The 24,338-nt window shown below is 40.6% G+C and overlaps 1 protein-coding gene across 4 annotated transcripts in view; it reads right to left on the reverse strand.

Annotated features, from left to right (window-relative positions):
• IGFBP3 (insulin like growth factor binding protein 3) overlaps nucleotides 1-22,227 on the reverse strand; it is a 70,065-nt gene extending 47,838 nt beyond the window's left edge. For 2 of the 4 annotated variants that reach the window (XR_016464891.1, XR_016464890.1), the window contains exons 1-3: nucleotides 21,421-22,226; nucleotides 17,650-17,876; nucleotides 14,027-14,146 (exon numbers count right to left, since the gene is read on the reverse strand). Coding sequence is in view for 2 of the 4 variants with exons in the window: in XM_031592021.2 (XP_031447881.1) it covers nucleotides 7,961-8,086; nucleotides 14,027-14,146; nucleotides 17,650-17,876; nucleotides 21,421-21,796 (849 nt within the window). In the remaining 2 variants the exon portion in view is untranslated. The other 2 variants (XM_031592021.2, XM_090136797.1) reach the window with 2 other exon arrangements.
• Nucleotides 22,228-24,338: the final 2,111 nt, after the last annotated feature.

Genomic DNA, 24,338 nt, shown 5'->3' on the forward strand with positions numbered 1-24,338 from the left:
CTTGGTAGAGGCAGTCTTAAGGCATTGGGCTGACCCTAGACAACTCCCTGGATGGATATTCATCAACATCCTCATTTCCCCATCCTTCAAGTTCCAAAACTTCGTACCTATTGTGTAAGGGCACCTGGAAAGGTGAGGGAGGCTGGAAGGGTGTTCATTTGTCACTCCACGCAGGGTCCCGTTTCCATTCAGTCCTCCTTCTGCCTGATGGCAAGAAAGGAAGGGACCCTCCACTAATTGTGGAGTCTCTCCTGGTGCATTTCCTGCAGAGCTGGCAGGATGTGACTCAATTAAATGGTGTGGGAGTTAGGAAGTCCCAGAGGTGGTAACAGGCTGCACCAACTCTCCCTGAGAAAAGGTATAGAGAAGAGAGGATAACATTTTTAAAAGCTTAACCGGAGCAACTCAGCAAAACAAGGGTCTGTTTCTTGAGATGAGTTTTAGGTTTGAAATGGGAGTGAGAACTGCTGTGCAGTAACTGCGAAGCTCAAGCATGTAGATCTCTGTTCTGTGTATTACAGTTCTACAGCATCACAGTGTACTTGTTGACTGTATCTACCCACTGGTGTTAGTTGCTCCTATTGGAGTCTAAAAAACAAACTTCTTACTGCCCTAGATTTGAAATTATAGATATGCTACTGAGCTGCTTTGTGAATTGTTGTGAGATCTTTCCCAGAAAAGTATTGCAAAGGCAGTTGGTAGCACTGGCATTATGAATAATTAAAAGACTAATCTCACTGTAATGAATTACAGTGAGACCTGGCTAAAACTTCATTGTAAACAGTATTCACTGTGTCAAAATGCTTGGTAATCACTTGCATCAAAATAATTAAAAAACAGCAGATTGTGGCAGATGTGTTTTCATGGAGCCTGCCCACAGCATTGAGCAGTAGTCATATAGATTTTCTAAGGGAAAATGGTGAGGAAAGGAGGGGAAAGTGTATGCTTCCAGCTGCAGCACACACCTAAAAGCACTGACTGTTCTCACACCATCAGCCTTGCATAGAGTTGATCACTAAATAGCAGAAATTGGTTCTTTTTGTTGGAATCGATACAGGTAGGAGAAAAGTGTATCAAGTTAATAATTATTAATAGTACAGTCTATTTCCAGTATAGTGGACACCTACTTCTAATAATTGCAGGGTGGCAAATTCCCATCCTAGTTGCAAGAAATTATTTTTTATGGGGAGGAGTGTTGAGGAACTCTTTCCTATAATTTTAGCACCAGGAACAAAAGCTGTCTAATACAACATTTGGGCACGACAGGCTGATTTCTTAGAATGTCTTCTTACATCCTAATGAAAACAGGAGGGGATGGGTGCCTCCTTATCTGGCCTTGTGTGATATCTTGCCAGGACTCAGGAGAGATCTCTGATAACTGCTCTAGGCTGGGCTGCCTGACTTAGGCCTGACTCTTCTGCATACTGGGATTAGGACTAATGCAAGGAGGCAAAGAATGCAAGTTCTCTCTCCCCTTGGGAGTTCTGCAAGGAGCCTGTCCTATGTTTAGGCCATAGATGTTGTGCACTGTGATTTCCATGATTGTTGTTATCAGTCTCAGTAATAGGATGAAAAAAAATATCAAAGATCTTTCATTTCCTTTTGCTTTTCTTTTTTTTAAATTATTATTTGTCTGACTGTGGGGCTGTTTTTGTTGTTGTTGCTGCTTGTTTGTTTCATTTTGTTTTTTAACATGTATCACCTCACAATCCAGGATAGTTCAAGTCCCTAATGTGATGGCAAGCTGATCTTTGTGGGAATATCTAGGAAAACAGAGAAGGTATTGCAGGATGATCTGAGCAGCTCAGGTCACCTGAAGGGCAGCTGGATGTCCAAAGGGAATATACTGCTCCTCCTGTTATTTTTTCTGTCTGCCTTCACACCCTCTTGTAGTCCTTCCACCCCACTTGAAATAAATTAATTGGTGGGAAGGTATAAGGTAAGCATCTGCAATGTTTGGTTCATGTTATCTGAGAACACTACCTTGTCTGTGCTTCCTTCTGCCAAAACCCTGCCATATTTGTTGCAGCAGGATTTGTTCCAACCACTCCTCCTGCTGCTGGCCTATTGCCAACTGCAAAATGCTCATAGCAAAGACATGAGGTCATTGCACTCTGTAAATTTTCTACTCACCTTTACCCTTAAATCTGTCCAAGAATACCTGCCTACCATTGGTGTCCAGCCATACTGAGCAAGTATGTAGCTCACCACTTTGAGGTAAAGTGGAAAAATTAATGTTGTTTAGTCCTGGGAAGGATTACTTGGGGCAAAGACAGGACCTAGGCTTTTTATTTAAAAACATTTTATTTTTATAAACCAATTACTTCATGCAGTTATTGGGTGCTGCATTGAGAAGCAGGCAGAGACTCAGAACGCACAGGAAAATGTGAGTTATGAGTATCCTAACCAACACCTGTGTTGGGCACGTGTGTGGATGGCATACAACAAATAACATGATAGCAGAATGAGGGAAGTAGAGGGAAGTAGGGTGACATTTCACCACGTATCACGTAGTCACATTTAAGTAATGAGGGGATAAAGAAGAGCAGATCTGACATGAACACTGCCAGTTAGTTATGTATTATCAGACAGTACAGCAGTAGCCCAGACACATCAGCACTGGCTAATGAAAACAGCTCTGATGACAGGTCTATCAGCAAACAAGGGCTTTATTTATCTCCCCTCATCTCCCCCTCTGCTGAGTTCCCTCCTCTCCTACGGTGCAAAGTCTACCTGCAGGTATACTAATGCAAAGGCCCTGGGAAAGGGGCAATTTCCAGTGGGATTGGTGTGGGAGCAAGCATCGCTTTCTTCTTCTGTATTTTGTTATGGCCTGCATCTTCTGTTTATTGCTGCTTCAACAGCTGAGCCCTCGCCATTCAGCTTCAGCAAGGGAGCAGGGAAAGAAGAGCAGTGGCATGTCACTGTTAGCAGGGTAATAGCAGCTATGGAAATATGTAGCAAGATCTCAGGGTTGAAGTTTGCAAGCAGCAGCCCGGTAAGGCAGTAATCAGCTTTTTGAGCTCAGACAGTTAAATGGGTGCAAGTTACGTGATGTGCAGCAGATGCAGGAAACACACCTTCACCTTGAATATTCTCCACGTGGTATAACCAGACAAAAATAGCCTCTGTTCTCCAATTGCAGGAAGCTAGGGAAATACACACTCAGCCTGGCTCTCATAACTAAACTCTTCCACTACCCCACTTCTGCAATGTCCCACTGCACGTGGCCGAGACAACAGTCCTTCCCAATGACATCTTGTTCAGCTTTACAGAAGTTTTAGTGGAAATCTCAGCTGCTCTCTGCAGCAATAACTTTATTGCCTTTCTATCATGGAGAGCACAGTGGGGTGAAATTAGCAATATGACAGAGAAAGGCTCTCAAGGAATTTGGATAGGTCAGCAAAAGTGGAAACTCAGGACGCATACCTCAGGACAAGCATTCTGCAAGGATAAACTGAGATTTGCAGCATTATCCTTTGCTTCTGCTAATACCTGGACTCCATTTTTTTTTTTCTGTTACTTTCAGCCTTGAAGTCATTTACATTTTTAAATATATGTACAGGGTAAAAGCAAAAACAAAGGTGTACATGTTTCCACAGTTGCAAAAGCTGAACTGCAAGAAATCATAAAACATAAGATGATAAAAGATAAAATTTTAAAACTAAAAGTTCTTCTAGCGAACAACCAATTTTATCAGGAAATTTCCCTCTGACAGAAAAATGTTTAGTATTTTCTCAACTGATGTGTTGTACAAAGCAAACGAATTCCGTGTGCTGGAACTCTAAACACTAAGCTACCATCTCCTGACAGGTTAAATGCCTCCTAGTTGGAACATACACCAGTCCACTGGACATACAGAAATATCTTTTAACACCCTTAAACAGAATGAGTTTTGTATAAAGCTTACAAAGATGCTACTAGCCACAAAACTTGCCCTTGGAGTACTCAACACCAGCTTTTGGATCTTATTTTCAGACTCAGAAAAGGAAGAAAAAAAAGAAAAAAGGGAAAAAATAAACGTGCAGACTAGGGGAGGAAGAGGTAGTGTTTTCTACTGTAGAAAGAAAGCATATTCTTCTGATATTAACAGATAAGAGTTCCTAACGGCTCAGCAGGAGCACATACAAAGCAGCTACTCATGCAATGTTTCATTTTGAATACTAGTATGTGTTGGCATCCATGAAAATTGCTCAGCACTTTTCATACTTTAATTATAATTTGTACTGCTAATACGTAAAATCTCTGTGGAACCAGTTTTAGAGTGACTACAGATACCAAAAAATGATTTCCCAAAAGATTTATAAAACCGTTACTTAAATTTAGGGTTCAGTTCAATAAAGAATTATGCTGTGTTAAGGTTTCTATGGAATTTAGTCATAAAAAGTCCAGACTGTACTAAAAACTAATTAATTCCGTGGTTTTGGTACTCATTGAAGCCTCCTTTCCCCTGTGCACAAATAGCTAATGATATTCCCTGAAGAGTGTGCATGCCAAGAAGTTGAACAGGGATATTCTGAGTTCAAGATTGCTGCACAGCAGATCTACTGAAAAAGGGAACTTTAATAAATAGTTCAAAAGATAATAGAGCTGCCTGCAATCAACTTTAACTCGCACTCATGCCAATTAGAGGGTTTATGAACTATTTATTGCTCTGGTTAAAACAAATATTTTCCACATCAATATGTGCCACATATAGGACCCATGTAGCATCTAGAAATGAAATATGCTCAAAAAAAGACAAAAAAAAGCCAGATTTGCAGAACACATAAATCTTTTGTTGCGTACCTTCCTGTGCAAATATTTAAGGTGTCAATAATGCTAAGTTAGAAGGATTTTTATGAGACTTCACAGTGAATTGCACAAGATTCTTGAAAGAGCTCCTTAAAAGTAAGAAAAATGCTGTAAAATGTTTACTTGAAGAAAAAAAAACAAACAAAACAACAAAAACACATGCACCTGAGCCAAAGGCAGCAAAGGCACCAAAACAGCAGGTATTTTTCCAGCACTTTCCACATTCCATTTCTGTGACCAAAAGAATTCCTGCACTTACTGCAGGAATGTTTCTAACTTGTGCACGCAGGAAGAGATCTTCCTCTGAACTGATGCTGACCCATACATTTGCTCCATGTTGTCCACACCCTACGTAGCCCATAAATAATCTTGCCTGAATTGCAGCCTGACTCCCACAGCCATGACAAAATAAATCTCTGAATGATGCGCAACTTGTCTGCTGACCTGAACCCTTGTTTTCATAGAAATACAAATGTTAAAAATACAAATGTTAATAATTAAAAAGAAAAATACAAAAAACCTAAACTATCACTGATCTTCTTTATCCTGCAGGGGAAATAAAGTTATTTTTTATTTAACACCAAAAATGCCAGCTACCAGAAACATGAACAAAACAGTAAGTGTCCCAATACTAGTGCAAGCGATTGTGCTCCTAAGGAATACTTACAGGCAATTTCTGAATGGTGTAGCTTGAAATCACAGGTAACAAAAAGGTGAGAGGTTCTTTTCCTTTCTCAGAGGGCTCATGAGATAGAGATGGAAAAAAAAAAAGGGGAGACTAATAACTCATTTTTATGAATCCAACACTTATCGCCTATTACACGACCAAACATTGTTAAATATAATTTAATATAATTTTACTCTCCATGTGTATGTATTTGAAATGAACTGGTTTACAACAAAGAAAAGAAAAAAGGAAAAGAACTCATTTATTTATTTGTTTAGCCAACAAATCTTTGCAGGCATTATATTTGCAGTAGTAGTAAAACTATTGCAGTAAGTCTTCAACTCACAAAGCTCAATGTAACCATCCCATCCACCAAGAAGCCTGTATAAGTCTGGACTAAGTATAACTTCACACGCCCTATATTCTTATTGTTAGGTTTAAATTTTAACAATGATGAGAACTCATTTCATTGGATATAAATTAGGAATATGCAAAGAATTCAAACAGGGTAGCTAATACATTTCAGGGTAAAACTTTAAACACCTGGTTTGAAGTGATTGCCATTTTGACCCTGCAAGCTGTGTACCCAAATCTTTCCACATCAGATTTTCAAGACATTTGCCAGTGCTGGCATGAAAAAAGGACTGCTATAACTTGCAGGGTGGGAGAGGAACAGGCTCTTTGATCTCATGGTATCCCATCCATCAGCACAACCACCGGCTGCAATAGCTGGAAAGGCACATGAGAGTACTGCTCTCATCCTCCATCAAACTCCCAACCCAAAAGGAAATTACAATGATGATGTAATTGTTTTTTGTTTGTTTGTTTTTTAATTATGTTGACATCAAACATTTATAGCAACACATACAAGAATATATTATATATTTATATAAATATATAGGATATTTATATAAAATATATAAATAAATACATATACAAAGTATGGCATTACTTTCCAGAGAGCTGGTACACTTCACAGGCCACCCTTCCTTATCCAGATTTCATTGTCATACAGTTGTTTTTTTTCCCCATGAAGTTCAATAAACCATCAACCAAAACAAAACAAAAAGCAAAATTGCCAAAGACTCCTTTATATAAAAGCATCACCTATCAGAATAAAACCAAAACATCTATCTTCAATGAAAGGACATATGATGTCTTGGCAGGTGGTTTGGATATTTAAACTGTGGTTCTCACTCTGTTCTTAAATACAGGCAAATAATTTCTATCAAAGTCAAAGGAGAAAAACTATTACATGTAGTAGAAACAAAGCACACAGGTCTCAACAGCCAAGTACATAATCCCCTCATTTGCACTGTTTTAAACATCAAACATAAGCTCCTCATAGTCAATGTGTGCTTTGATAGAGTATATTAAGACAACACAGAATAGACACAGTTTTTAAAATTAAGTCAGCAAACAGAGAGGCTGGTACTGTAATGGCAATTTTTTGTCTATAAACATTTTATACTAACATGAGGAGATCTGAAGGAAACAGACAAAACAAAAGCCTTGTTGCAAAAACTGAAGCTAAGGACGGATGAAGAATGAATGCTTTATAGAGAGCTTCAGTGCAACTGTTAATTTCTCCAGTGGCATAATTCAGTGATGGGTACATCAGAAATACCAATAAAATAAACAAAATTTAGAAGATTTTCATGGTATTTGTACCTACTTCATATAACAAACAATCCCTTCTGGAAACACTTCCTTTACTCCACAAGTTCATTTCTAATATCTAGAATAGGTCAGTGTGTATACACATGGAACTATACACATTTGTAAATCATCCCATATTCTTACCTTCTCTTTGCATACAGAAGTATACACTAGAATTATTGTCTAGTTTGGTATTCATATGTTACATATTTAAATAAGTTTATTTTAAAACAATTATATTAAATACAGACTAACAGAATATTCATAATACACTTTACAGAAAAAAATAGTCATGTCTTTATTTTAGAAATATGTCTCTTAAAAAGTTCTTTGAAATTTTTATAAAACATTTTACCCGTGAAGATAAGTCAGACCTGTAAAAAAAAATCCCTATTCTTTAAATCCTCATGTGTTACTTTTCCTTGTTGTAGTTGCTTTATTAATTTTCTTTTTTTAAACAAGTTTTCAATCTATGAATTCTTTCAAATTAAAACCACAATCTCTCAGGATCAAATTGGCCACAAGCCATTTTTTAAGAGGTCAGTGGAAATTCCCTGAATCCATTCTGAAGTGCCTTGTGTTTTTCTTTCTCTCTTGGTGTCAATAGTGCAGGTTTTCATGGGAATTCAGAGCTCCCTACACGTTCTATAGAAAGCTCCACACGTATCAGTGGCCAGGTACAGCTGCAGAACCCACAGAGGCCTGGATCCCCCCAGCCACCACAGGAGACAGACAGGAAGCAGAGACCATAACGCCTTGCAAAATGCAGTACTTCCCTCCGAGGTCTCTGCTAGGTCCAGCTGTCACACACAGATGCCAGAAGAGCTTGGCATTCAGCCCTCACTTGCTTTCCAAGTTATAGCAGTGGACATCTCCTTTTCCCTTGCCATCATATCCAGGAAGCGGCTGTCCATATTTATCCACACACCAGCAATAACCTCTTTTTCGGCCTTTGGATGGACGACACTGCAACAGAATGTAGCACCTAATTAACATATTTTGGTTTATTCTGCTCCTGTTGTTATGACAAGCAGGAATCTTGTTAGAATATAGCATTGCTATATTCTAGCCATATACAGAATCAAACGGAAGATTTGCTGGAAGACATTTCTAGAATCAAATTGAAGACATAACACCACTACAAAAGTTTAACAGTACAATACCTAATGTAAGACTTCACCCATAAACCATTTTGTATCTAATTATGAATAATAAAAGTGCTCCAAGAATTACCAGAAAACAGAAGAATGCACTACTCCCTATTATATTAAGCAACACAGTTGTTGCCTGCTGAATTTCAGAACTACTTACAACCATGCAGGTCACTGACTTGGACCCATCTTTGGAAACAAAAGTCAAGAGGTTTGTTCTACTCTAGAAGCACAAGTCTGGCAAAGACTGCTCTTGCAGCAACAAACAGCCTTGGTTTGCATCTGTTTTCTGAAGGAATATCAATACCATCATTTGTATTATGTTAACAGATATGCAATCCTTCTGAAACTGAGCTCTTATTTCAACAACTGCTAAGTGATCTAGAACTATATTAGTCTACAACCTACACCACTGTCAGAAATCAGTTGCATAGTAGCATTTGTTAACAAACTGACCAACCTGAAATTAGCATCAAATAGACACAATGCTGAACTTCTTCAGAAATAGTAACGTGATAAAAGCAGATAAAAATCTACCCTGTACTAACACACTTCCCAAGAAACCAAGAACGATAAGAGCTAGACTAAAGAAGATGACATTGCAGATTACGCTTGGTGAGCAACCCTGGATACAATTCAGCCTAAAGGAAACTCTGCAAGATCTTCATCCTTTCAAAAAAGCATGTGTCTACTGGGCAGAGTCTCCAACTGTCAACCTCTTTGCTAAGACAGAGCCTCCACCTACATCCAGTTGCTTAGATTTGATGATAGAGGATTCACTGCAAATGCTAACAGAGAAGGACATTTAGTAATGACAGAAAGAATCCTGACTCCAGCAGAAGTGGTAACAAACACACCTAGCTTTTCAAAGGATGGGGTTTCATCTGTTGTACCATTGTGTGAAAATGAATGCACCAGACAGAATACTGTAAAGGCTATCTTACAAGCAAAGTAAATGCTACACTTGAGATCACAGCAATTCAAGTATTTCAGAAGTTTATTCTGGGTACCAGCTGTAGATTTATTACAGGCCAGGTAAACTTTCTACTATAACTCTTCCACATTGTTCTCAGAGTTTCATACACACCCTCCTCTCCCATGTCAGTGATCCTCAGAGCTAATGTGTTTCCCATGCATGGGCACATAGGGAAGTTTCAAGTACATGCTGTGCACTGTATGCTGCCCACAGATTCTGACATTTTGAAGCCTAGTTTAGGACCTCAGGTGAAAGTGGTATATCAGAAAGTATGAACATGGGCTACTCCTGGGGACAACCTGCACCAGCAGACAGGCCCTTAAGTCAAGTAGTTTCTGGCAGCAAAGATTAGCACAGACAGCACTCGCTATGAAGTTGTTAGAGACAGATGAGAACAGATCACACATTAGACCAAATCTCTGAACATTTCTCCTTGGCAGGAACCCAAGTTTTCACCTGGACTTACTTTAGAGTAAATTAAACAACATTCATCACTGTAACTGAAAGTTGTTCTTGCATATATATACCTTAAGCTACATTTTTTTGTTTTGTTTTTAAAGGAGAGAGTGAAAAAGTTCCAGCCTGTTGAGAAAACAGCTACATGAGTAATTTGAACTGCATGTTAGCTTTTAGTTGATTTTAGTCACCTTTTTGGTTGGCCTCCTGCATCAAATCTTTAAATATGAAACCGAAGTAAATCTTAGAATCATACATTGTCTCAAAAAAACAGACCACTATTTGTCCATGTTCTCTAAGATTTCAGTGAATGGCCATTCAAAGGTCATGATACCAACAGGATTGTTTTTTCTTTAGTTTTGGTGGTAACTGGACTTGGCTATACCTTAATTGATATTAACGTTCAGCATACTAAATCCTTTCTGCTTGGTATCAAGTAATCTGTAAACAGCTGCTTTTGCATCATTTACATTTTACAAATAAGGAAATTGAGGAAGCAATTCTGTAGTTTTTTATCAAGAGTGCAGTAACAGATGGAGCCCAAACTAGAGTGCTAACTTCTTGCTGTTGATCTGTCTCTCTGGCAATTAAACTAAACTTCCACTAATAACAGCAATGCAGCCTCCCCTTTTAGAAGTATTATGTGAAGTATATTACACAACTCTCAACTGGTTCATAGGCTTATATCACTGTCAAAACAAATAAGTTGAAGTTCTCATATTGTTGAAGGTCTGGATTGCTTTTTACAGCTGCATACTCAATTTGTGGAATTAACAATAGCAACTTCAAAACGAAAACCATAGATTGAGTTAGGTTCACAGCTGAAATAACACTGAGGAAAAAATAACGACCATTTGCAGTCCCATGACTTTATATTATTGCTCAACAATACTGTCAAAAGAAAAGCATTTCAGATTCAAATGCTATGTTTATCATGAAAGCTTGTTAGCATTCCCTACTGAAATGGTGCACAATTTGTATGGAATAAGTATACATTTTGTACTCAACATACATTTCTCAGCTCTGCCTTCTATATGACTTCAGAAGTCCAAAAAAAGCTGGAAAACTGCCCAAGCAGTGGAGTCAATAGTTACTTCCGATAGCAGCACCAGCTGCCAGCTTCATGCCACCTGCCTCTCTGCTCTCCACAAAGACATACCACAGAAGCAGTTGTGGGGCACACCAGAACATATGGTATCCCAGTGGAATCCTGATCAGCCCAGAGGTCTCTGTAGAGCTACAACTGTGGTCTCCTGGAACAGCACAGACAGCCTTGACGTCCACTTCAAGCTGTGCTGGCTCCTGCCAAGACCAGCTCTGCTTTCAGTGGAACAATTCCAGCTCACATTTAGGTGAATATCTGGTATACAAATACAGGACAATAATTCTAGTATCAAAGCAGAAACGTGCCCATATTAAGTTAATCTATGTAAACATGCTACATACCATACTTGAATAGTGCAGGCTTACATGTGTGATTTATTAAGATATTTAGTATGCTTGATTTTTAAAAAGTTTATACATAAAACAAGGTCTATAATGATTTTTGTTACATAACAGATGAAATAAGATCCTTGAAATTGTTGAAAATTACTTCCTATGGTTATTCCTGAAAAGTCCATCTCAACACATCGATAAATGTCAAGAAAAGTACTTGCTTTCAACTTGACTGCAAGAGCAAGTGGCCAGGAAAGAAAAATATACCAACATAAATTATGATCATAAAATCTCATTCAGGAGGCATTTTTTAACAGATTCCTACCACCTCATCACACACACATACATGAATACCCTAAGCTTCGTCAGTCATTTCTAGAATTAAAAATGCATAACTGACACTCCTTTTGTGATGGATTTACTGTCTATTTCCTAACAAATTATTCTAAATTTTGTTGTCACAACAAAATATAAAATGAATTATGGACTGAATGCTGCTAATAGTAGCAATGAAAAAAAAAAAAATCAACAAAAGTCTAGTGTTTGCTTAATCAGGTTAGATATCTGCTTGTGGCTCCCAAAAACATCAGGTCTAAGTTCTGAGGTTCCATAAAGAAAAACAAATAAAACTGCTGTACAGTTTTGGAGAGAGTAAATTCAGTGTGGCCAGAACTCACTTCTTACTCCATCTGATGTTTCTTTCCTAGGAGTTAATTAATCAAAGGTAACTGAAATACATTATTATTCTTTTACATTTTGTTCATGTGAGAAGCAGCCTGCTCCTGTAAGCACTAGCTGTGAAGGCCTATGCCAGTGGTTGATAGCAATTCATTTAGAGTAGGAACATTCAAACTGTTATACATATTTACTCACATTGGCTCAATTTGCAGACATTTCTTACAAGATTCTGTGCTGTCGCAAACTACCATGCAGCTTACAGAGACTTGTACAGATTGGCACAGTGGATGACAAGGTTGGCCACATATGAAAGTACCCTTTCAAGATTTATATTTGCTGACCTGATGGGCTGTTGCAACCACCTTTTCTAAACCTATTTGAGACCCCAAACAGCATGGAGACCACACACAGCACAGAAGTTTCTTTGCTCTGTACCAACACCTCGTTCTAGGTAAATGAACTTAAAGGATTAAAGACTAGAAAAGTGTATCTACATTTTCATCTTCCGTATTTTCATCTTCTATTTCCTCCCCCTTCTCCCCCCACCCCTCCCACTTCTAATTCAATTCATTTTCTGCCTCAGTGGCAGAGCCATGACTGAGCAGTAAGGCACTTGAGTATGTGTTTCTTATGGATCTGATCTACTACATGTACACACCAGAGAAAATATGCAAGCCACCACTTTTTTGTGATAGAACTAAAACTATCTCCTCAACAAAGTAAATACCAATCTGTGGTCTTCTGTAATACCCAGAGAAGAATAAGGACTACGATACACTTACATGTCTTCGATGCAGTTAAGTGACATGCTGTTCTGAAGTAGCTAAACATATGCATGTATGGCACATCAGCAAGACAGTTCTATCCTTGCTCTACAGAGAAGCTCATATAGCAGTCCATGGAATTTCCTGAACAAATGCAGACTGGGATTTGAGCACTGCTATCTGTTAATTTACAGGCAATGAGACATGAATTGACAGTGGGCTCTCAAAACTTCAGAAGCAAATTCTCCCTGGATGGGAGTTATTGCCATCAGCTTTGGAAAAAGCTTGGGAGTGTAGATAAGCTCAGCAGCACACAGCCAAGGTTATACAACACAAGGTAAACTCATCCCGATTTCAAAAAGCCCACCTGACACTGCAAGCTAATTGCAGAGCATCATGAAATATCTGAAAGCCTAACATTGTTTCTAAGAGAGCTAGAGACAAACAATGAGGAGATACCACTCCTAAAATGATGTGGTCTGCACTGAGGTTAGCTTACAAACCGCATCAGACCTTAACACACTTAGCCACTCTTAGTTAACACAGCTAAAGAGGCTGACTCGTAATAAACACAAATGGGAGAGAGAAAATAGTTCACAAGATCTGTAGTTACAACAGAGGTTTACCATCAGGAAAATCTTGCATCTTTGGAGATCAGGAAATTCTGGAATTATATCAGTACATACATCCAGAGACAGATCACTAACTAAATGGAAGAATTAGAAGAGATGTGCACACAACGCAAACAGTCTGTTGCATCTTGCACTTCTGCAAGATTGAATGAGCTTCCAGGGCAGCTCTGGATGGAGAACACTGCTGCAGTACAACTAAAGCAGGAATACCTGTAGAGGTCTGCATTTGTGAAAAAGGGTCACAACCTTGAAGCCAAATGTAAATGGAGAACCAAGGAGGGCCATCTTTGCTGCACAGCAACTACTAGATGTATCACTTTCATGATAACATGACCTGGATTTTGGAAGCGATCTGTGTAGCACATAAAGGACAGACACATGTCTTTCTCAAATTGCTTTTTGTAATATAATCCAGTGCAGTTCTTCTAGGAACTTTCAAGCAGTTATTTACAATTCAAAGCATTGATCTATTGCAGTCATATGGTGACTGCAACATTTAGCTCCGTGGGTTATTACAGAGCCACTGCTTTTTTTAAACTGAAGGACATTAATATCTAGCACAATGGTCAACCCCTGTGTGATTAGGCACAAAGTTTCTCAAATTAATCTGCAACAGATTAAGCAGAACAGAAAATAAAAACACTACCCCCACTTAACAAGGTTCAACAGTATCACATCAGAACCTAAAACGTGAATTAGAACAGCTCCTCTGTAAAATGATACATAACACCTTCCTGGTAAGAGCAGAAGGATCAGAACAATGCAGAAAAAGTGAAATGTATTCACTGAAGCAATCAAGACACTATACTTACTTGCTTTTTCTTGTAGAATCCCTTCTTGTCACAATTTGGAATATGGAAACCCCTGGGACTCAAGACATTCAGGATCTTTAGGTGGTTTAAAGTGTCTTCCATTTCTCTGCGACAAGGACCCTGTTAATGAGCATGTTTTAGAAAACACAGGTGAAACTTTATTCCCAAATGCTGTCTTTCACACAAGACTTAATAAAACTTCAAAGGGTTAAGATGCATTAAACCAAACAAATCCATTAAAACAAAGGAAATACCAAAAAGCAAACCATTCACAGATAAAAATTCTGATATTATGCTTTATTCAAGACAAAGCATAATTTCTAACTTCTGATATCCTCTCAACACTGAAGGCTCACACACAGTGGCATTTCCAGCTGAAATCACATCCATATATATGTAAAAGACAGCCTGTATGTCCATCAGTCATATGTAACACAATTTAAGTTGGAAAAAACAGATCTTCATCAAGCAGGAAAAGAACAACATAAGCAATTGGAAATACAACACTTGGCAAACCTTCCCTAGTGCCACTTGATTTCTGTAACTCTTCTGGATTTAAAGGATCAAATAAAACATACTAAATTGAAAATGAGCAGTTTGGCATGCTATACATGTGTTCATAAGTATACTGTGACTTTGGATAACAATTCCAAATTTCAGCTGAACCAAACGGATGCAATCATGCAAATGAATGCAGTCATACAAATGAATGGTTGCACATGACATTTTCATCATGTAAGTATGTAATTTTTTGCACTAGTTTACCTGTAAAACAAAGACAATAACATAGTGTGGATTAGCTCTATGGCAATGAGATAAGAACTTCCAGAACCATTTCTTAAAACATGTCTCAAACCTCAACTAATTATTACTCACTGAAGCCCAAAATGGTCAGAGTGTAAAGTGTTACCAGCCCCATTTTGCAGTCAGAAAACTAGGAAAAGAGGAGTTAAAGTTTTACCAGAAGCCAGGAAAGCAGTCAACATTAGCAGCAGGAACAGAATTCAAGAATCACATCCTGCATACTCTGTGTTTAGCCATACTCCTCCCTGAGCACATTATTGACTCACTCCACCAGTCTTCAAAGAATAAAATTTAAAAAGACATTGAACGCAGTAACACACTGCCAAATTCAATGCATATCAAGGAACCACAGAATGTTTTGGGTTGGAAGGAACCTTTGAAGGATCATCTAGTTCCAACCTTCCTGCTATAGGCAGGGATACCTCCCGCTACTCCAGGTTGCTCAAAACCCCATCCAGCCTGGCCTATAATGTCTCCAGGGTGCCCATAACCTCTCCGGGCAACCGTTCCAGGGTCTCACCACCCTCATAGTAAATAATTTCTTCCTACTAGCTAGTCTTAATGTACCCTTTCAGTTTAAAGCCATTATCCCTTATTCTGCTGCTACATTTCCTCGTAAGGAGTCCTTCCCCAGCCTTCCTTCCTGCAGGTACTAGGAAGACCACTATGAGGTCCCTGCAGAGCCTTCCCTTTTCCAGGCTGGAAAGTCCCAGTTCTCTCACCTGCCCCCCTATGGGAGGTCCTCCAGCCACCTGATTATTGAATGCTTCATTAAAAAAAAAAAAAGCAGAACTGAAAAGTGTCATTCCAACAAAATGATTTTAAAGAAGTTAAAACTCAAATGGACTCTGTTATAACTAGTTACATGATAGCAAATCTGTCTGCAAAAAAAAAAAATAAATAAAAATCAAAACTATTTCCTGATGGTGAGTTTGTTAAGCAATATAGGGAAAGTATAAATACATAAAAACAGATTTTTCTAAAATCAGTTTGTCTTATCAGACTGTAGCCAAGCGAACTGAAGAAAAAGGAACTACTATGTACTGAATGAAAATTTGGAAAGTAAAGCTGCTTTTCAAATTTTATGCTTTGGCAACATAGGAAAGTACTGATGTTACAGATATGGCTCAACTTGCCATTTTTATTACAGGTACTGATAGCAAATATAATGTCACTGAAGAAACAGCTTCTTTGGTGCCACTGAAAGACACGACAGTCTCCTGGTTTATGTAAAGCAGTAAAAAAAGTACATTAAAGCCATTTTCTTTGACTTTTGTTAACGTAACTGATACAGCTTCAAATGATGCTCCGTGAAGGCTGGTAAAAAATAGGGGCTTATGAAAATAATTACTGCATTTAAATAACTCTCACTGCATCAGGCATCAAAATTTATGTGCAAAAGATGTAAAGCAGATAGCATCATGCAAATTGTCAACAAACCTGTGAACTTCATGAAGTCCAAGGGACTGAATCATCACTCCATTCTAGGAGTTCCTTAAAAGTAAGGATGCTGACTATGGGGGGGGGGTCATCATTTACTTTTCTGAAGGTGGCTAAGTTGGGGTAACTTGCTAAGTAGACTCCACAAAGTGAAATCAAGTCCTTTAAGGGATCAAAAAGGATATTTGTTTCAGAACATGAAAACTAAAAATGACTCTCAGATTTAGTATTTTTGGTTGGATTTGACTGCTCATTTACGTGAGTTAAACACACATCTTCAAGGTGAACAATCACTTTATCTGTACTATGTTTCAGACAACAACAGTGTTTGAAATGAAACTTAAATTATGGCAGGCTCAAGCTATGGCAAATAATGCATTCATGCATTTTGATACATTGGCTAAACACAATCTGTGAACAGTGAATAACATGCAGCCATGCTTCCAGTTGATTTGATGATGATGATTCCAGAAAGATTTGAGTATGTATCTTCACCAGAGTTTCATAAACCCTCTCTTACCAGAGAAAAATATTCCTCACTTCACAGTCTTGCCTTATTCATGTCATCACTTTTTGTCAGTATGTACATTTGTGAAAAATTATTCTCAAAAACGAAGCACAGGAAGAGTAATATTGCATCAAAAATCTCTGATGAACACTTACAAAACTGACTAGGAATGGCAACCACTGCCATCAAACCAGCCTGATGCACCAGTTTCACAAATACTGGATCAAACATCCCGCTAGTTTGATGTCTTTGTTGCTCTGTATTTTTTTATGCTTTTTTAATTAAAACATAGCTTTGTAACTCACACACATTAAATCTATTACTTACTTTATATGCAGCCCAGAGCAATTCCTCTTTGCTCAATGCATCCCAGTCAGAAGGTTGGACAACCATACCCTAGTCCTTCATACTGCACTAATGCTCCACAGAGTGCAAACAAAACATCACGAGACTGAATATGCAGTGTCTTCCTTTTTTCCATTATTACAACCCCCAATAATGCTTTTTGCAACCACATTCATCAGACAGTAACACTATTAAACCTGTCTTGAGTCCACTGACAGAAACAGGTGGAAACAAGTACTTTCACTAAGAACTTATTTTGTGAAAAACATATTCATATCAACGTAAACACCAGTGCATTAGGCCTCTTTGTCTTCTGAATATGATCTGTTTGGTCAGCTGCTTGTCTGCATTTGCAGACTGAACAGCTGTATTGCAAAACAGTCAGAATGCTTTAGATGAGTACAACAAATGTAACCATTTTGGTTATTTTCTTGTTTACTTTGTTGAAACACAACATGCAGATACAGTCACACAGGTACACGTTCAGAAGTAGGAAAACATCTTTCCACTTACAGAATTTACTTACATATTCAGTTTCTTGCTTGGTTTCCGAAGAGAAATTTAGTGTGTCTGTACTCTGTGAATCATATTCCACTTTGTAGCGCTGGGTATTTTTGGCTTGTTCTTTCCTGATGATATCTAGTCTGATGTGCTGTGGAGGCAAGTTTGAATCTGGCACTCTGTGCAAGTTTGGGATGGCCTGATTTTCTAAGCTACTGGTACTCCTGTCTTCCTCTGAATCACCAGAATTTCCTTTGAAAAGAACAAATTCAGTGAAGAAACAAAGTTAATTGACTATCAGCTCAGTCTGGAAGGGCAACAGACCACTGAATTCATCTACAACTTTAGTTTTTCTTTATAAAAACGTTTATAACACCTAACAATTCGTATTCTGTAAGCATTAGCATCTTCACTGCTAACTGTAAAGAACTGCAATGAATTTTCTAACTAAAGTCTCCCTTCCCTCCTGGCACTATGTCATTCCAACACCTGTGCTGGATGCCTCTAAAAAACATGCTGCCTTCTTAATCACTTGAGAACTATTTATATTCACTTCACTTCCAACTATTTGCAAACCACTACTGCCTAGGTTTCTCAGTCCTCATTCTTCACTGGTTTCCTTTCCTGGCAGAAGGAAGAAGGTCTGCCACATGCAGAGTGCTGCCAGCACTTGGCCCTGAGTCAGAGCTGTTAGCAGCCCAACCAACATGGGACATGCAGAGCACTCAAATCATGTACTTCTGACCCAGAGCAGATTTAAACAACTTCGAATATATCTGATCTGGGAAACTTACTGGATAGAGAGCAACTAATGATCTCCCCTAGCAGATTAACAAAAAGAAAATCCTCGCTGCAAAGTTTCTACCATGCTGAGCCTGAGAGTACTAGTTAATTATTTTAACACCATTTTTCCTCTTTGCTGTTCTCCACATACAGTACAGGAGAAAAAGTGTTTCTGATTTTAATAAGAGAGGGATGGAAATATCTCATGATGTTCTAAATACACTTTTAAGGGTAATGGCCGAGAAAAAAGCCATTCATTCTGTAGTAGTATCAGAGGTTAAACATCTATTTTCAATACAAGCCTCAAAAATACTTTTTCTTTGGTGATAGTTTTATCATTCGTGGAGCTAGAGGAGAAATGCATTTTTCCAGAATATTGCATAAGTCCAGTGTTCCTGCACCTCATGAAGTATTTGCCTACACTGCATTTCTGTCTTTTAAGGCTCCTGCAATGCAACTGTAAAAAGCTCTGGTTTCCTCTACAGGATGGACACCTGTCAGCTATGATAAGAAGAAAGAAATCATACTGGGGTTGCACAATAACAACTGATGCACAAGAAACATCCTGAAAACCTATATTAAAATTACACTTGATGGCTCATTGGAAAACTAGACAAGCCAAGAAATCCAGTGCAAAAGTATTGTTCCACTGGCAATACACAAGCATTGGGGAGGAAAACGAGCAGGAGGGATCAGAGTCAACATCTTGGTACTGGGGGTCTTAGTGTAGCTACTGATAGCAAAAGACATAACTGACAGAGAAAATCCAGCTCCTAGCACAAATGGATAGGAAGTTCAAGTCTTAAATATAAGATTTCCAAGCTTGTGATGGTTAAATCATACTCCCAACTCATTTCTGCAGTGCAATGTCTCTTTCTTGAAATGATTTTTTTCCACATTCTCAGTGAAGTCTGCAGTAAGTGACAGAAACGTTATAAATTCAGGTCTCCTACATATAAATATTACACCTAATAGGTTTTCTACATTCAGATATAAGTTTATCAGCTATATCAAAAATTAAATAAACTGCACATTAAGTAGTCACCAGGCTATCCACAGTTTCAACAGACCATCATGCATTGATGGCATTTCTTATACTTAAGTTTAGAATTGTCCTAATTCCACTTTTTAAATTGTGCAGTGTATTCAATTAACTCTATTCTACATGACCCCATTCCATATCACCTCTACACCCTGTTGTAGTGGAAACAAAACTGTTACTCAAGTTACTTGCTTTCTCTCAAAAAGAGACTAGAAGGCTTCTATATAAGCGTTCTATATAATTATCGCTTTAGTGCCCCAAAATCTGAACCATGAAAGTAGGAGCCTACTTTAGGTGGTATTAAGAAGTTCCTATAATACACACTAGCCACAGAATTCTAGCAATCGCTCCTAATGATCAAAGTGTAGCACCTAATGCAGGGGGGCCTAGCCATGCAGAGAAGATGCTATCCTGCTCCAGGACAGATAGTACCACCTCAGAATCTTAATTCCCTAGCATTGGATTTAGCAATGAAATTGGAACAGCACCCACAAAGAGGTGGACACAGTGTGTGATATCATCATGCAGATTCAGCTTCCTTCTTGCACCTAGAGTTTTCCATCGTCATGCCCTGAATGTGAACTGTATGGGACCTACTTCCCACTTCTTAAGGAATCAAAACATCTTATTTCAAAATAGGAGTTCTCTGTATGCCAAGAATGCAAAACAGGAATTCAATATTCTGCCTACTTTATATAAAAAAAAGGAAGTATTTTCACCAGGCCTCTTTCCCCTGTTTCCTCTAGGGGTTGTTGCACTGCCCTGCATTAAACAACACCAAGTTCCAGGTACTGAGGAGTACCCACTGTTGTCAAATCACGTGAAGAATGAAGAGTCAAAACGTTCGTGTGACGAAGGCAGCTGCTCCATGCTCCCATGAGATTTAGAACTTCAGTAAGCACCTCTGAACTCTCGCTCAAAGCATCACAGCTTGGCAGCAGCACATAAGTAATCATAATAACGCATGTCTTACTCTCACAGCAGCCAGTTTTTAACTGAAACACGGGTGCCACTTCCTCAGCTAAGGAAAGGCCAGTCAAAGAGTTCCTGTAACCTAGCAGAAAAACCCCTCGTTTTTAAAAAGGGCAAACGGTGGAAAGACTTCTGACACACTTTTTCTATTAAATAAATATTAACATACTTGCTGTTGGTTAGCAAACAGTTTAATGAAATACTTGCAGAGGGGGACTGTGCTTTCTTGATCTGAAACCCAGGTCTTCCTGTCTCTTAAGTTTCTAAATATGCACGTTAACAGAACTTTTTCCAACCGTCTCTTCCTCTTCAAGCCAAACAGAACCTGCTCTGTGAATGCCTCACTGCAAGAGGCACGGGAAAGCTTTGTTTGACCAAAAGCTGATTTGCAACTCAGAGAAAAGCAGCATCCTCTCACCGCTATGCGAATGCTTCGTTCTTAATAACGACCTCCAAGGCTCAGGGAAATACTTCACTCCGTTCTCTTTTTCAAGTTATTCTATTCCCAGGCTTAGCGTTCCCCCGAGGTCCCCGCGCCGCAGGAGTCAGCCCACACTGCAGCGTTTTCGCACCCTCTTTCCAGGAACACCAGTGACAGATCACAAGGATTTCAGCTCCGCAAGAAAGTCCCTCATCCTGACAGCCTCACGCAGCCAGGCGGGCAGCACGCCACCTCCTTCCTTCCTTCCCCCTTAGACTTCTTTTAAGAAGAGCAACTCGGCTTCTTCTCTGAACAGCTACTTAAAAGCGAAGAAAACAAGTAACGCTTCGGAAGGACAAAAACCCAAGCGGCTCGTGCCGCACCGGCCTGGCCGCCGAGAAGCGCCGCAGCAGCAGGCGGCGCCGGCCTCGCCTTCCCCCGCCGCCCGACCCTCCTCGCCTACGTGCCTGACTTCGGAACTTAGAAAAGAACCGGGGCGAATCGACCGGCACGCCGCACGCGCCCGCCCGCAGCCTCGTCGCTCTCCCTCGCCCCCGCCCGCAGGCGCAGCCCCTTACCCGCGCTGTGCGGTGCCGGCAGCAGGAAGGCCCGCAGCTCGTCGCCCGCCGTGCCGTTGGTGCAGAGACCGCGGCCCTCCAGCAGAGCCTGCAGCGGCCGCGCCTCCTCTCGCCGCGGCCGGCAGTTGAGGCCGGCGCCGCAGCGCTCGGTGTAGATGCCGCAGGGCTGCCCCAGGCGCAGGGCGCAGGTGAGGCAGCAGCCGCAGCCCGGCTCCCGCACCCGCTCGGCGCAGTCGGGCCGCAGCGGCTTGCACTGCTGCAGCGCCCGCGCGTCGCAAGGCTCGCAGCGGACCACCGGCGCCGGCAGCGCCCGCCGGCCCGCCAGCGCCAGCGCCGCCGCGGCCACTGCCCACAGCACGCCGGGCCGCGGCACCATGGCAACCGGCGGAGGGGAGCGGCGGAAGGCGCCCCCGCGCAGCTCCGGCCGAGGGGGAGACCGGGGCTCGGGGAGCTCCGGGCCGCCCCTCCTCGCCCGGAGCGCCGCGCCGGCCGAAGGCGGGCCCTGCCGCCTCGGAGAGCGGAGGGGCGCGGTGGCGCGCTCGCAGCCCGCGCCGCCTCGGAAGAGCCGCGGGGCGGCGAGGCCCCGGCCTCCCGGAGCGCGAGCGGCACGGCGAGGGTGGAAGGCTGCGCTCCGGGCACGCGCGCACCGACCCGTTCCCTCTCTTCAGCCGCCGGCCCTCGGCGATAAAACAACTTGTCGGGAACAAAGGCAACTTTTCCCGCCCCCCTGCAGAGCGCCTCAACCACTCGGTTTGACGCTAGCTTTCTTTTGCCATACGCACACGGGGAAAAAAAGTTAAAAAAAAAAAAAAAAAACTTGTAAAGCTTTCAGGAGAAAAAAAAAAAAAAAAAAAAAAAACAAGCCCCAAAAAACAACCTTTAGAAAGCAAGCTCAGACGATCTGAAGAGAACTCGGTCCAAAAAAGCTTGAGAAAACAAAGAAGGCAAAAGAGCAGGCGAAAAAATAGATGAAGGGGAAAAAAAAAAAAAAAAATACGAAAGTAAGGATCCCTTTTTATTCCTTCAGCCCCCGCGCCTTCCCGACCCCGCACCCATCTGCCCTCGCATGCCGCCCGGACCTGCCTATATAGCGCAGTTCCCCCGGCCCGCCCCGCGCCATGAATTAGTAGCGGCACCAGGCGGCACGGAGCGCTGCTGCTCGCTAAATGCAGGTTTCGGACACGGAGCTGGGGGCGGGGAAGGTGGTTGCGGCCGTGCGTGGGGTTTACGGGTTCTTGGAGATCAGCTTAAGGGTACGGCCCTGGGAAGAAGGGCATTCCGTCTGCCTTTTGTTTTAAGAGCGAGTGCTCTGCGTGCCCGTGTGTCCGCTTGGCACCAGTACAGCACGATACACGAGCAAAGAGAGTGCCCTTTTTTGGACTCCTGAGTGCACAATCTTGCCTGCTTTGCCCCAGAAAGCTGAGAGGCCTATCTTTTCTCTCGCACACGCATACATACAGATTCTGGGTGAACCACGGGGCTGGCTTACAGTTCACATGACAGCTGCATTTCCTAAGAAAATAGGGAGAAATGCACACACGCACGGACACACGCACACAGATGTTACATCTCAGACATGTATGCTCTCTGCCTCTGGCGCAGGACTCGATACATGTGGTGCTCCAGCCCCGCGGATGCTCCTCCCCTATCTTTCTAAAGCATTTTCTGAACTCTTAAACCTTTTCCTCTGCCCCAGAGAAAACACTTTCCATTACAACATCCTCACAGATCTGGGGAAAAATAATAACACTGAAACCCAATTTTGCACAATGCATGTGTTTGCGTTTTGCTTGTAGCCAGTGCAAATCCCACCCTCTCTCTGCTTGGCTTACTTTGCTCTCCTTTTCTTGGCTTAATTTTGAAGGAGAAAATCAGAACTGACAAAGCCAGAATTCGTGATCATTACAGACGTGTTATCACCACAGTGCTCCTGAGACCTGTTGCAGAAGGAGAAGGTGAGGTAAACATGTATATATGGTCTTTCTGACATAAAAGCCCATTCATCATACAAAGCAAAATAAATAATGCTGACGAGATACTGGCTCATACAAATATTTTCTATCATGGAAATGGTGTGAGCCCAAACTTGCTCTGTTTTCAATCCCTTTGTCATTAACACTGAAGTTCAGAAACGTGGAGTACGTATCGTATCATTCAAGGTACTGTCCTGTCAATCTCAAAAACTGTTCTCTATTTGAAAAATCAGATATTTATAGATCATTAAAATAAAATCTTTGAGTTGTTTTTTCCATTCTTTGTCCAGACAACGCCTCCTTCTTGAAAGAGACATTGTACCTAACAAGATTTTTTTTTTTAATCGATTTTGCATTTAAGAAGTAAGATGCAAGAGTTAAGAAAAACTTATTTCCTTGGGAACTGAAATAAAAGAAGTTCTGGAAAAAAACCAGTCACTCTTACTACACAGATAGGTGACTGCACCAATGGTTTTCAGCCTTCTTTTGTCCTCTTACTCATTTTGTTCACTGACCAAAAGAGGTCGCGAGTTGTCCAGGGTTGAATTAGACTAAATCCATCCACAAGGAGGAGGGTGAGGGGGTTGAAAAACACTGCATTTTCTTTCTCTTTCCTTCCTTACTTCCTTCTTTTTTTCCTTCTTCCTTCTTCCTTCCTTTCATTCTTTCTTTCCTTTTTTTTTCCCTGTTAGAAAGTATTGCAGAAAATCTTATTTTGTATTTAAAAACTATTATTAGGTGATGAATACTGAAAAATCTTTAGGATCATCTTTTGTGTTTAAGTAAAACTCAGATTAAGTCTATAAGAAGGAGGCATTCATTTCTACTCTATAATAACATACAGGGGTGGCAATATACACTGGATTTCTCAGTTTTTTCCTGCTTTTTGGTAGAATAGAATCACAGAATCATAGAATCACTCAGGTTGGAAAAGACCTTCAGGAT

This window comes from Phasianus colchicus, chromosome 3 (genome assembly GCF_987193195.1).
Source record: "Phasianus colchicus chromosome 3, bPhaCol1.hap1.1, whole genome shotgun sequence".
Classification (NCBI taxonomy): Eukaryota; Metazoa; Chordata; class Aves; order Galliformes; family Phasianidae; genus Phasianus; species Phasianus colchicus.